The 14,747-nt window shown below is 42.9% G+C and overlaps 1 protein-coding gene across 1 annotated transcript in view; it reads right to left on the bottom strand.

Annotated features, from left to right (window-relative positions):
- clpb (caseinolytic mitochondrial matrix peptidase chaperone subunit B) overlaps positions 1-9,593 on the bottom strand; it is an 80,254-nt gene extending 70,661 nt beyond the window's left edge. Inside the window, exons 1-3 of the mRNA XM_036562744.1 lie at positions 9,222-9,593; positions 7,703-8,092; positions 5,837-5,888 (exon numbers count right to left, since the gene is read on the bottom strand). Of these exons, the coding sequence (XP_036418637.1) occupies positions 5,837-5,888; positions 7,703-8,084 (434 nt within the window). The 5' untranslated portion in view covers positions 8,085-8,092; positions 9,222-9,593. The remainder of the gene's footprint in view (positions 1-5,836; positions 5,889-7,702; positions 8,093-9,221) is intronic.
- Between the last annotated feature and the right edge of the window lie 5,154 nt (positions 9,594-14,747).

Raw genomic sequence — 14,747 nt, 5'->3', positions numbered from 1 at the left:
ACACACACCCAGCACACACACACCCAGCACACACACACACACACACACACACCCATCTGCGCAGAGGCCTCTGGGCTAAAACTCTACAGCAACACAGTGAAACAGTCGCTCCCTCACTTCTATACCTCTCTCTATACCTCTCTCGTTCTCTCTCTCTCTCGAGTTTCACTCACTCCACTGCACGTATTGTTTAACGGTTTATCTCCAGCAAACGCGCAGACGATCCACCAGACGTCTTAAGTGGGGGACAGGTGTGTGTGGGTGGGGTGGACATCATCTGATACGAGTGTGGACACAGATCATATAAGAACAGGGTCAGATAAACTGGCCAGCAGATCAAATCTGTCAATACCAACACTTTAATGTCCATATCTAGAATTTGGTCCATACAATCATCTGCAAAAGTTTGACCACCCCGGTCAAATTAAGTGCACTGTTTTCCCCAACACTTAAATACGGCATTTTTCTGCAAGTTTCAGTGCACAGTTTCTATGTATTTCCTGAGTTTAACATTTAAAAATATAAAATATGTCATGAGCCGTAACTTTTGCACAGGACATTTTATGTTCTGTTTATTCCAGTAAATGTGCAGAAGTGTGTTTTTTTACAGAGGATGATTCACTAATTTTCACAGAGAAATTCATCAATAGCATTTCATTTGATCAGGGGAGCTCAAACATTTGCACACAACTGCACGTTCCAATGTGCAGATAATCTTCAATAAATGTTTCTACTCTTTCTCCCATATTTAAGCATCTAAAACGGATTTATCTGAATACACACATATATATATATTTATCATATAGTATAATAATTTTTTTACAGTTTACATATATCTATATATATGTGTGAATATATATATATATATATATATATACACACACACACACACACATACACACACACATATATATATATATTTTTTTTTACAGTTTATATATATATATATATATATATATATATGCCCACTGCTAACTACAACCCTGTTTGCTAAAAAATTGGGACGCTGTGCAAAATGTAAATATCCAAATGATGTGCAAAACCCTATATTTCATTGAAAACAGTACAAAGACAACAGATCAGATGCTGAAACTGAGAAATGTTATTGTTTGTTGAAAAATATCTGCTCATTTTGACTTTGATTTCAGCAACATGTTTCAAGTTGGAGACCAACTGCTATAAATTGATATAGGATTTCAGCTGCTCAACAGTTCAGGGGCTCCTTTCACGTATTTTTTGTTTCATAATGCGCCAAATGTTTTCTGAGGGTGACGGGTCTGGACTGCAGGCAGGCCAGTTTAGCGCCCAGACTCTTTTAATACAGAGCCATGCTGGTGTAATATGTGCAGAATGTGGTTTGACATTGTCTTGCTGAAATAATCAAAGCCTTCCCTGAAAAAGACGTCGTCTGGATGGCAGCAAATGTTGCCAAAACCTGTATACATCAATCAGCATTAATGGTGCCTTCACAGATGAGCACGTCACTCATGCCATGTGCACTAATGTCCCCTACACCATCATGAATACTGGCCTTTGAATTGTGCATTGATAACAAGCCGGACTGTCCCTCTACTCTTTAGCAGAGGACGTGGCGTCCATGATGTCCAAAAAGAATTTCAGGTTTTCATTCGTCAGACCACAGGACACTTTCACTTCACCTCAGTGCATCTTAAATGAGCTCAGGCCCAGAGAAGGCGGCGGCGTTTCTGGATCCTGTTTATATGTCTTTTCTTCTTTGCATGGTAGAGTTTTAACTTGCACTTGCAACAAACTGTGTTCACAGGTTTTCGGAAGTGTTTCTGAGCTCATGCAGTGATTTCCTCTACAGATTCGTGTCTGTTTTTAATGCCGCCTGAGGGTCAAAAGATCATGGCCAGGCACTGTCGGTTTTCGGCCTTGTCCCTTACATACAGAGATTTCTCTGGACTCTCTGGGTCTTTTAATGATATTACACACCACAGATGATGAAACTGTTGCACTGTTTGATGGTGCAGTCTTTCACAGAGTGGTGAACTCCTCCTCATCTTTACTTCTAAAAGACTCCGCCTCTTTTTATGCTCAATCATGTTACTGACCTGCTGCCAATTAACCTAATTAGTTGTGAGATGTTTCACCAGGTGTTTTTTTTTAGCATTACACAAGTTTCCCAGCCTTTTGTTGCCCCCGTCCCAACTTTTCTGGAACGTGTTGCTGGCATCAAATTCAAAATGGGCACATATTTTTCATAAAACAATGAAATTTCTCAGTTTCAACATTTGATATGTTGTCTTTGTAGTATTTTCAATGAAATATAGTTTTTAAATGATCTGCACATCACTGGATTCTGTTTATGTTTACATTTTGCAAAGCGGCCCAACTTTCTTGGAAACCGGGTGGTACAACAGATGGTGTGTTAAGGTCGTCTCACCCCTCACAAACACACTCACATACCGCACACCGCACTGAGAGGTTCAGGGTGAGCGCCTTATTTCTGAGAAGGTGGGGTCAGTCTGTCCCTCCGCAGGCCAAGCTGGTCATGTTTGTGTTTCAGCTCATCCTTCACTGCAGGTCTGTGGGTACAGCTCCACATTGTGCTCGTATGGCAACAGTGCATTTTTCACTGTCTCTCTCTCCCTCTCTTTCTCTGTCTCTCTCTCTCTCCCTCTCTTTCTGTCTCTCTCTCTCTCCCTCTCTTTCTCTGTCTCTCTCTCTCTCCCTCTCTTTCTGTCTCTCTCTCCTTCTCTTTCTCTGTCTCTCTCTCTCTCTCCTTCTCTTTCTCTGTCTCTCTCTCTCTCTCCCTCTTTCTCTGTCTCTCTCTCTCTCCCTCTCTTTCTCGGTCTCTCTCTCCGTCTCTTTCTGTCTCTCTCTCCCTCTTTCTGTCTCCTTCTCTTCCTCTGTCTCTCTCTCCTTCTCTTTCTGTCTCCTTCTCTTCCTGTCTCTCTCTCCCTCTCTTCCTCTGTCTCTCTCTCCTTCTCTTCCTCTGTCTCTCTCTCCTTCTCTTTCTGTCTCTCTCACCCTCTACTTCTGTCTCCTTCTCTTCCTCTGTCTCTCTCTCCCTCTTTCTCTGTCTCTCTCTCCCTCTCTTTCTGTCTCCTTCTCTCTCTCTCCCCCTCTCTTTCTGTCTCCTTCTCTTTCTCTCTCTCTCCCCCTCTCTTTCTCTATCTCTCTCTCCCTCTCCTTCTCTGTCTTTCTCCCTCTCTTTCTGTTTCCTTCTTTTTCTCTCTCTCTCTCGCTCTCCTTCTCTGTCTCTCTCCCTCTCTTTCTGTCTCCTTCTTTTTCTCTGTCTCTCTCTCCTTCTCTTTCTGTCTCTCTCACCCTCTCCTTCTGTCTCCTTCTCTTCCTCTGTCTCTCTCTCCCTCTTTCTCTGTCTCTCTCTCCCTCTCTTTCTGTCTCCTTCTCTCTCTCTCCCCCTCTCTTTCTGTCTCCTTCTCTTTCTCTCTCTCTCCCCCTCTCTTTCTCTATCTCTCTCTCCCTCTCCTTCTCTGTCTTTCTCCCTCTCTTTCTGTTTCCTTCTTTTTCTCTCTCTCTCTCGCTCTCCTTCTCTGTCTCTCTCCCTCTCTTTCTGTCTCCTTCTTTTTCTCTGTCTCTCTCTTCCTCTCCTTCTCTGTCTCTCTCCCTCTTTCTGTCTCCTTCTCTTTCTCTGTCTCTCTCTCCCTCTCCTTCTCTGTCACTCTCCCTCTCTCTCTGTCTCCTTCTCTTTCTCTGTCTCTCTCTCCCTCTCCTTCTCTGTCTCTCTCCCTCTCTTTCTGTCTCCTTCTTTTTCTCTGTCTCTCTCTTCCTCTCTTTCTGTATCTCTCTCTCCCTCTCCTTCTGTCTCTCTCCCTCTCTTTCTGTCTCCTTCTCTCTGTCTCACTCTCTCTTTCTCTCTCTCTCCTTCTTTCTCTGTCTCTCACTTTCTTACTCTGTTTCTCACATTCTCTCTCCATCTCTCTCTCTCTAGCTCACCCCCTTTGTCTCTGTCTCTTTCCCCCTCTCACTCTCTCTCTCCTTTTCTCCGTCACTCGCTTGCTCTCCCCTTTCTGTCTCTCGCTTAACCCTTCTTTTTCCATCTCTTGCTCTCTCCATCTCTTGCTTTCCTTTTCTCTGTCTCTCACTCTCTCTCTTCTTCTCTCTCCATCTTTCTCTCTCTGTCTTTCCATCTCTCTCTCTCTCGCCGTCTCCCCATCTCTTGTTCTCTCTCTCTTCCTCTCTCTCCATTTTTTTCTCTCTCTCCATCTCTCTCTCTAGCTCGCTCTCCCCTTTCTCTGTCCTTTTGCTCTCTCTCTCTATCTTCTCTCTCCTTCACTCTCTCTTGCTCTCTCCATCTCTCGCTTGCTCTCCCCTTTGTGTCTCTCTCCTGCATCTCTTGCCCTCTCTCCCCATCTTTCGCTCTCTCTTGCTCTCTCTCTCCTTCTTTCTCCATTTCTCGCTCTCTCTCTTCCTCTCTCTCCTTCTGTCGTTCACGCTCTCTTGCTCTCTCTCCTTCTCTCTCCATCTCTCGCTCTCTATCAGTCTCTCTCTCTTCCTCTCCTTCATATCTTGTTTTCTTTCTCTCCATCTTTCACTCTCTCTCCTTTCTCCATCTCTCGCTCTCTCTTTTCCTCTCTCTCTCCGTCTTTCGCTCTCTTATTCTCTCTCCTTCTTTCTCCATCTCTCGCTCTCTCTCTTCTTCTCTCTGTCTTACATTCTCTCTTGCTCTCTCCTTCTTTCTCCATCTCTCTGTCTCTTTTCTTCTATCTGTCTTTCACTCTCTCTCTCTCTCTCTATCTCTCTCCATCTCACGCTCTCCCTTGCTCTCCCTTGCTCTCCCTCTCTCTCTCTCTCCACTGTCAGATCTCCTTAATGTGATTGTGTGCTCACTGAGGCACGAACCACTGCTGCCCTCTAGTGGTCAGAGCATTGTTCACAATCTGGCCTCCTACACAAATATACAGTTTGGTGCAAAATTTTAGGCACCCCTGATCAAACGACATGCTTTGGCTGATTTTGTAAGTGAAAATAAATGAACACATCCTGTCCAGAGAACACAGTCCTGCACATTTTAATGCACAATTACTGTTTATTAGCTGGATTCAAGATCATAAAACACAATATGGGGCCTGTGTACTAACTGCCAGCATTAGCTTTGCGTAATTAAGTAAAAATTAAATAATTCATATAATTAAAACTGAAGTTCTTGTAATTTGTAAATGCCACTCTTTCATATTAGAATTCTGATGTAAAACTGATGAACTGTTCACTCCTAGTTCTCTAAGAATCCTCTTAAAGCGCTCGCAATCAGATTAATCCGCTCAGGGAAGAGATCTGAAGCACAACCTACATCACTAAATGTTTGCGTTGCGTGCAATTACACATTTCCACCAGAGAGGTCTCCAAATTCCCCAAGACTTACATAGTGCAGCTTTAAATAATGAACTATGACACTGTTAGTTTTGATTAGAGAGTATTTCTGTCCAAATCTGGTGAATGGTGTCGAAATTATGAACTAATGTCTTCAATAAGTAAGAATTCAACCCACAAAACTCAGGCGCTATTAGCCCAGGCGCTAACTGCTTCATGGGAGAAGCAGCTAAACAATGAGTTTCCCCTGAATTTGTATTTGAGCGTCTAATGTAAACGAACAGACAGGTTTGAATCATATGAAGTTAATTTTCAGGGACCCCCCAGAATTTTGAGACATTCAGAGGATCCAAGAGGTTAATTAGGGGACCCAGGACCCCCTAAGACCCCCTGTATTTCGCACCTTGCCTACATGCACTTCTATGCATGCAGCTAGTGGGGCACAAGTGATAAAGTCAACCTGCAGTGTGAAGTGATTCTATTCCTGCTGAGAGGGTGCGGAGGTCATTTCCCAACTTCCCTCAGGTGAGCTGCTTACCTTTGCACCTCCTGGGTGTTGTTGGATCTGGCGGCATTCAGAAGAGCTTCACCTGTAAGGTAAAAAACATTTGTTATTACTGTTATTATAATATAATAAAATACACTATAAAAATAACCATGCCACTATTCAGTGATGGACTACGACTATTAGAGCCAAATTCTGATAGCATCCCTATGGGATTCCAGTAGTATGTTAGTGCTAAGCTAACGACGATTAACATTTCTAAACACAGACGTTTAAAGCTTGTAACAAACAATAATAAACATTTGATCTTGTAGCTGTTGAGTCTTTCAGTAAAGAGCTTCGGCTGTTTTCCATTCCTAACAACTAACCAAAACCTGGTTAGACTACAGCCATATTCACAGTCAGTGACGTATCTAGAACATCCACAAGGTCTAGAGTGATGTTTATTCGCACAGTATTGGTCCCCTCCACTGAAACTCAAAACATGATTGGCTGATTCCACTGTGCAGTCCTCATTATGCTGGTAGTTAATCTGAGACGTTAGGCCTTCAGGGCACCTCCTGAAGTCCTAACCAATGAAAGAGCTCGCTTAGCTTTCTCTACTGAGACACCACAGAGAGCCGAAACACTCCTTATAACTTCAGCATGAGTGGGCGGAGCTAAACTTTCAACATGCTTGCTACCGTCAGATTAATCCGCTCAGGGAAGAGATCTGAAGCACAACCCACATTACAAAATGACATTGCATGTAATTACACATTTCCACCAGAGAGGTCTCCAAATCCCCAAAACTTACATAGTGCAGCTTTAACTAATGAACTATGACACAGTCAGTTTCAATTTGAGGGTATTTACATGTAAATCTGGTGAACAGTGTAGAAATTACAAGCCAACATCTCCAATAAGTAAGAATTCAACAGCAGGGCAGAAGACCAGCACCTACAAAACCCAGGGGCCATTAGCCCTACATGCAGTGAGCAAAACACCCCCTGGGCGGAGCTACACTGCCAGGGATGCAGGAAGGTGTTGCAAGTTGGGGATGCTGAAATCTTAAGCAGCATATGCATGACATGAACGATGATGTCATACAATTTTTTGCCATTTTTTTTCCTGTGAATTTTTTTTATACTTTACATCAGAATGCTCCGGACTGCTGATGCACATCTGAGTCACAACCAATCAGGTTGTTGATATGTGGCACAGTAACTGTCACGGCCACAGTCACGAGGTGGGAACACACACCGAGCTGGCTGATGTAGTGATTGATAAAAAGTTACTATTAACGTCAGACGACTTTTTAACAGTTTAAAAACGGTATTAAGTGGCTTTGGGGTTCAGATCTGGCTTCTATTTCTATACTTTCAATTTTTGAACCGTGTGGTTTAGCGTCGCGCCCTCAAAGCGGTCACCTGCTGTCAAGGGAAGCGATTCGGCCTAATGCGATGAAAACGCAGCATCAACTTAATCAGATTTAGAAAATATATAAATAAAAATAGAAAAATACAAAGTCCACTCTAAAACAAGCACACCGGTCTTTGCTTCACTTAAATTATTAAAAAGCTCAAATCCTTTTTGTTAATTTTTTTTTTGTTTTTAGCAGTTACAGTCCTGAAATTGGGGGTGCTGAGGGGGCTGCACTTCCCGCGTCCCTGTAAAATGCAGCAGGCTGCATAGGCTGACCTACACAGAAGAGTTGGCTCTTGTGACATCATTAAAACGGGTTTTCATATATGGACCATATGGTGGTGAACTCTTACAAGCTTACAAGGACCATCTTACATAACTTAGGGGTGTGTCTTGAATCGAGCCCTCATTCCCTACATAGTGAACCATTATCTAGGGAATGAAAGTGACCTGATTCAGTAGGTAAGCGGTTCCTGCACACTGTACTTTACTCACCTTTAGAGTCATCATCCTTCTTTAGGCATAAGGCCACGGCTGCAGCGGACAGCGCCCCCGCTGTAGCTGCTGCCCTCCCTCTCGCCCTGCTGCCCCCTCCCTCCTCCTCCTCCCAGTACTTATTGGTGCGCCCCACCGAGGCCAATGCTGCCCATGAGCTCCTCCGGTTCTCCAGGCTAACGCGCCACCTGTTGGCCAGCTGGTGGTACTGTACTTGAGGAGTGACAGTGATGGTGGCGGTCGTGGGGCTCCGGGTCATTTCCAGCTCCCGTGTGTAGCACCTTGAGGCCTCGCCGGGGCTCGTACGCAGCGCACGACACGGAGACAGACTGCGCGAGCGCCGCGTCAGCAGCAACCGCTTCGGCACCGAGGAGAGCAGCATCGTCCAAACTATGAAAAAAGACATTAATGGTCATATATTAACAGATATAAGCAGATAATAATACTAATAATACTACAAAACCCAGAATTAGGTGCAGATTTTAACAGAAATAAGCAAATATTAAGAAAGAATTTATTACTGCAGAAGGCAAACTGCAAAAATGTGAATTACAAGGAGATATCAAAGGGTAATACCACCAACTTTTCAAAATTTCTGAATAATTCAGTCCTTGAGATGTAAAGAATATCATGAGTCATTCAGGGTGGTTTGATGTGAAATGGTTCATAGTAGAGCAACGTAGAGCAACGTAACTGATTTCTTTACAGTGGTGCTGATAGGAACCAGAGGTCACCATGACTACAACACAAATTCATCCGTTTTATTTACTATCCAAAACCTCCAGTGAACTTCCATGTGTCTTCTAAGTTTCATATGTAATGTTGATGATGGTAAAATAGTCATAGATCTGAAAAAATAAGTTTTCTTCGGGGACTACTTTGCCTCACAACGTCCTGCGTGTACCCATCCGCCATGAATGGATTAAAATAAATGGATTAAAATGCATTTTAAACCAAAACTTTAGCACAAAACTATAATAAAACAATGTCTCAGTCATCAGGCTTACAATCAGTATTTACAACCACTTCATATAATAACTCCCTGTGAGCTTTTAGAGGTGGACGTCTGGTTCCTATCACCACCACTGGGAACAGTTCTGACTCAGCACGTTTCTCTAGAACAGAGTATTTAACACCAAACCACTCTGACTGACTTCGTTCACATCTCGACCACTTAATTATGTAGGACTTTTGAAAAATCGGTGGAGCTTCACTTTAAGGCAGAACATAAGCATAAGCAGACAAGCATAGCGAGATGTCAACACGAGTAAGTCCATATTAATAAGAGAACAGCACATATTGATATATATTACTGTATGTACGAACAAATGTACACACACTTATATGAGAGGGTCGTCTGTGGAACATATACAATAAAAACATATTTATAAGAGCACGAGCACACATTAACGTTACCACAGAGGACAGCACGCTGGCTGGAAGCTACGAAACTACAAATCCCGAATACGAGCAGACGACAACACACAGAACCAAGTGTTCATAGATACTCGCTTCTTACCGTTAGATCAAATATGTCGGCGCCGTTAACTGCGCTTTTAGCGGTCTGTGAGGCTTTAATGTCGAGATAAAGTCAGTCCGGAGGCAGGACAGCAGCAAAATAAACGACAGCGGCGCGTGTTACATGTCACCGTGGCGCAATGCATCATGGGAACTGTAGTTTTTCCGCCTTTCAACGGCCGCTTCCAGACGTTTCCCAAGCGCTGATGTAGATAAAGAGGACTGCTCGCTTTCGCTGATGTGTTTTGTAGTAAATCCGTTTTAACTCGACCTTCAGCTTTACTTTAGACAGCGGTTAGCTTTGTTTCTGTACTTTAAGCATGTGAACGGCAGGTGGCGCAGCGAGCTGAGCGAAACTGGCGGTTGTGTTTTAGGCCTGCAGGACTCGGGCGGATTGACGTGGACCTTGAATCGTGTTTGACAAATCGGTCAGTGGCCTAAAGCGCTGCTCTCGTTTCAGGAGCAGGATTCAATTTTCTACACATTGCTGAGGCCTCAGACGGTATAACAGTGACGGTATAGGCAACAGACAGGCCTTCACTTCCACTGATTTACTACCTCAGAGGTACAAACAGTGGAATACAACAACAATAACAATAATAATAACAATAATAATAATAATGATAATAATAGGCTTTATTTGTATAGCACTTCTCATATGCAGCTCAAAGTGCTTCAGAGTGAATTGAAAGACAAAAGAGATAAAAATGTATACATTTAAATAAAATCATGAACATAAATGTAAATAAAAAAGGCAGTTAAACAATAGAAATTCTAATAATAGTAGAAATGCTAAAAATAACAGCAGTGATAACAGACATGTAACAAAAAATAATACAAATTAAATAGTAATTAAAAAATCACTACTTAAAATACTACTAAAAACAACAGAATCAGGAAAAATAAAGTTGGTAAAAATATGTTTTCTGCTGCTTCTTGAACTGATGCCCTGATGCTGCATGTGGGCTGTTCCCTTTTTTTGGCGCATAAAAACAAAAGGCTGCCTCAGCACTTCTTTTGTTTTTGGTTCTTTAACCTCTTAAATGTCCCGGGCCCACCGGCAGGGCCAAAGTTTTAATACGCACTTCTATAATAAGCCTTACTATGTAATAAGCCTGGGATTTGAAGAGGTTAAGCAAGCCTGCATTACTTGAGCTTAACCCCTTAAATCCCAGGCTTATTACATAGTAAGGCCTATTATTCAGTAACTGCAGGGACTTCAGTGCAAACTGGCTGAGCTGTTTGTAGGTTATAGAAGTGTTTTAAGAGGTTAAAGAACCATCGAACTTACAGAGACAGGCAGTGCATTATGTATGAAGCTACTGATCCATGTAATGCATTAAAACCAGGGCTGCGTTGGTGCTTTGAACACCTGTGTTACACAAAGGTTGCAACTATACAATCAAATCAGACTTTACAACCAAATATTACGACAAATGTGTCTTCTAATGTCTTCATTTGTTGCATATTCCAAGCTACAGCAGCCACCTTTGTAAAGGACTTTATTAAAATCTATTGTGTGCACTGCTTTGCTAATAAGGCGGGGTCGCTGCTGATTGGGTAACACCTCTGACACACCCATCAAACAAGAGAAAACACACTTCAAAGCCTGTAATATGAAACTGATGCCGTTCAACTCAACGTTTTGGGATCGACTGTGCCCCAGTAGTAGTTCCAGTGAATGCGTAGAGAGGAGAACTCCCACTTAGTAACGTCGTCCAGGTTTGTCAGACGCTAGAGGGCGCCACGGAGCCAATTCGAAATGAATGAGTTAATGTGGAGCATTTGAGCAAAACCATAGTTTGTAAAAGCTTAAACATGTTTAGAAAGAAGAAGGCAATCATTTCCTGAACACAGAACAGCAACTCGGGGGGCCAGCGAACGGTTTAGGGAGGCCACACCGCGCCCCCCCCTTGACGACGCCATTGCTACTACAAGCAATGTAATTACATTAAAGGACAGACATCTTGTCATACAAGAGAAAGATTTGAAGGGTTTTATCTTTCAGAATGAAAAAATACATTTTCTTTAGGGGCTTTTTTGCCTTACAACAAATTAACAAGACGTTTTAGGCCAAAACTTTATCATCAGGCGTCAGGCGTGTATTAATAACCATTTAGTGTAATAATGTTCTGTGAGGAAGCTTTTGGAGGTGGACTTCTGGTTCCCATCACCACCACTGTAAACAATTCTGACTCTAGAATGGAGCATTTCACACCAAACCACTCTCTGAAAGACTCTGTTTACATCTTAACAGTTTAATTATGTAGAAATTTTGAAAAGTTGGTGAAGTTCCCCTTTAAAGATTCCTCTCCCAGTATTCACTTTGCAAGTGCTGTTAGTTTTGTGTTTACCAAAATCTGGTGCAGCTCAGAGGAGGATGGGTTCCTCTCAATGTAGGCATATGAACTTAAAAGAGGAAATCCACCATTTTTTCAAAATTTCTGCGTAATTGAACCATTAAGATGCGAACAAAGTCCTTCAGAGGGGTTTGATGTTAAATGGTCCATTCTAGAGAAACCGCCACTGTGAGGAAATCTGAGTCGGTAAGATTCTCTAGAATCAAACCACTCTGCCTGCATCTTAATGATTCAATTATGCAGAAATTTTGAAAAATCAGTGGAATTCCCCTTTGACACCAGTGTTATTACTACATATTGCAGATGCCTTGCAATCTATCAAAACCGCAGTGGTGAATCAGTAATGCATCATGGTAAAACATGGCCTGCAACATGAGCGCCTTTGAATCACGAGCTGTGATTGGTCGGGATGCTCAAAGCACACAGTGAAAAACACTATGATTGGTCAGGAGCTCATTTACATATTATAGCCATCTGCTGGAAAAGCGCTATTCAGTTACAACTGGACTGAATTCATTTTTATACATGCAAAAGTCACAGGCAGATTTCTACAGTAGTGGCCTTAATCTACGCTGCTGTGAAAATGTTTTGGCCCCCCTCCTCATTTTCTCTATTTTTGCATATTTGTCGCAATAAATGGTTTCAGATCAAACAAAATGTGACATAAGACAAGAAGAGTAGGAGGAAACAAAACAGTTTTAAAATGATCATTTAATTTATTAAAGGAAAAGTTTTGCAACACCCATATCACTGGTGTGAAAAAGTAATTGCCCCCTACACTTAATAACTGGTTGTGCCACTTTTAGCAGCAACAACTGCAACTGAACGCTTCCTGTAACTGGAGCTCAGTCTCTCACATCGCTGTGGGTGAGCATTGACCCATCTTCTCTGCAGAACTGGTTTAATTCAGCCAAATTACCAGATGTAATGGGACCCCTGTCCTGCAGACAGTTCCATTTTCACCTGAGAACATCATTTCCCCAAGGTTTGGGGGGTGAGATGAGCCTTTGTGATCCTCTTGGTTAGCAGTGATTTTCACCGTCCAACTCTCCTATGGATGCCATTTTTATCCAGTCTTTTTCTAATGGTGGAATCATGAAGGCTGACCTTACCTGAGGTGAGCAAGGCCTGCAGCTTTGTAGATGTTCATATGGGCTCATTTCTGACTTCCTGGATGAGTCGTCGCTGTGCTCTTGGAGGACTTTTGCTAGGCCCAGCACTTATGTGAAGATCTCCTTTGTCCATTTAGAGATAAGAGCTCTCACTGTGGTTTGGGGGAGTCCCAGAGCCTAATAATGGCTTTGTAACCCTTTCCAGATGGATATATTTGAGTAACTTTCTTTCTCTCATCTCTACTGAATTTCTTTTGATTGTCACATAGTGTGTTGGCTGTTTAGACCCCTCAGCCTACTACACATTGCTGGAAAGGTTCTATTTAGATACGACAGGGGTGGCGACTGTGTGACCCCAATTATCAACAAGATTTTGTTAATTGAGTAACTAAGAGAGCAAGCACTTTTTCACACAGGGCCAGCTGGTGCTGGAAAACTTCTTTTTTCCTTCAATAAATAAAATGATCATTTAAAACCTGTGTTTTGCGTTTGCTCGGATTGTCTTTGCCTCATAATAAACTTAGTTTGAAGATCTGAAATAATGAAGTGTGACAAATACAGAAAACAGAAGAAATCAGGAGGAGGGTGAATACTTTTTCCCAGCACTGTATCTACACTGCAGGCAGCAGTATTTTAGCCACCCTCAGAGGGCCTTGGCATTTCTTTGCAGACGGTGGTAAGATGAATTGCCGCTGGGCTTGAGTCCAGTAGTTTGTTTCCCATAGAGAAACTGTCACATTTACTTTATTGCCTTTTCATACTCTTGAACAGACCTCGCATAAAACCGGCTGTTGTGCTTTGGATCTTCAGAACGTTGCAGTGATCATTTATCTGGAAGTGTAGTTGAGTCATTCTCGAGGTAAACGAGGCTGTGCTGGTGTCACTTTATTATTTACCTACCCTCTACTTCCAATCTCTGAGCTCCCCTTGCCTAATAGATCCACTGTATGGGTGTACAATACAGACCACAGTCCATAAGTTGTCATGCACAATTTGTCAGGCCCCTCTACTCCATTCACTATTGGTCAGTTTCTGACCTCAGCACTGCTGTGGCCAAACTTGGCTACTTGGACTGTAGCTATGAATGTAAACTTGTTCTGCGTATTTTTGTCAGACATAGATGCTAAAACCCATCTATGCTCGTTCTGCTATTGCTTGGGCATAAAAATTAGAGTGTACTTATTTCCTAAGGTCCTATGTTCTCATGGTCCTATGTTCCCAAGGTTGTGTGATCCCAGGGTCTTATGTTCCCAATGCCCTATGTTCCCAGGGTCCCATGTTCCCAGAGCCCTATGTTCCCAGTGTCCTATTTTCCCAATGTCCTATGTTCTCACAGTCCTATGTTCCCAAGGTTGTTTGCTCCCAGGGCCTTATGTTCTCAAGGTCTTACATTCACAATGCCCTATGTTCCCAGGCTCCTATGTTCCCAGGGTCCTATGTGCCCAGAGTTCTATGTTTCCAAGGTCCTATGTTTCCAGGGTCCTATTTCCCCAAGGTCTTACGTTCCCAGTGTCCTATGTTCCCAATGTCCTATGTTCTCACAGTCCTATGTTCCCAAGGTTGTTTGCTCCCAGGGCCTTATGTTCTCAAGGTCTTACATTCCCAATGCCCTATGTTCCCAGGCGCCTATGTTTCTAAGGTCCTATGTTCCCAGGGTCCTATGTTTCCAAGGTCCTGTGTTCCCAGGGTCCTATTTTCCCAATGTCCTCTGTTCCCAGGGACTTATGTTCCCAATGCCCTATGCTCCCAAGGTCCTATGTTCCCAGGGTCCTACGTTCCCAGAGTCCTATGTTTCCAAGGTCCTATGTTCCTAGGATCCTATGCTTCCAAGGCGCTACATTCCCAAGGTCAGATGTTCCCAGGGTCCTATGTTCCCAAGTTCAGATGTTCCCATGGTCCTATGTCCCCAATGTCCTATGTTCCCTAGGTCATATGTTTCCAAAGTCCCATGTTCCCATGGTCCAATGTTCCTGGAGCCCTATGTTTCCAAGGTCTTATGTTCACAAGATTGCGTGATCCCAGGGTCCTACGTTCCTAGGGTCCTACGTTCCCAGG

The sequence above is a fragment of the Colossoma macropomum genome, unplaced genomic scaffold, assembly GCF_904425465.1.
Source record: "Colossoma macropomum unplaced genomic scaffold, Colossoma_macropomum, whole genome shotgun sequence".
Taxonomy (NCBI): Eukaryota; Metazoa; Chordata; class Actinopteri; order Characiformes; family Serrasalmidae; genus Colossoma; species Colossoma macropomum.
Note: the sequence above shows the minus strand (reverse complement) of the source record. Positions and strands in the feature narration are given on the sequence as shown.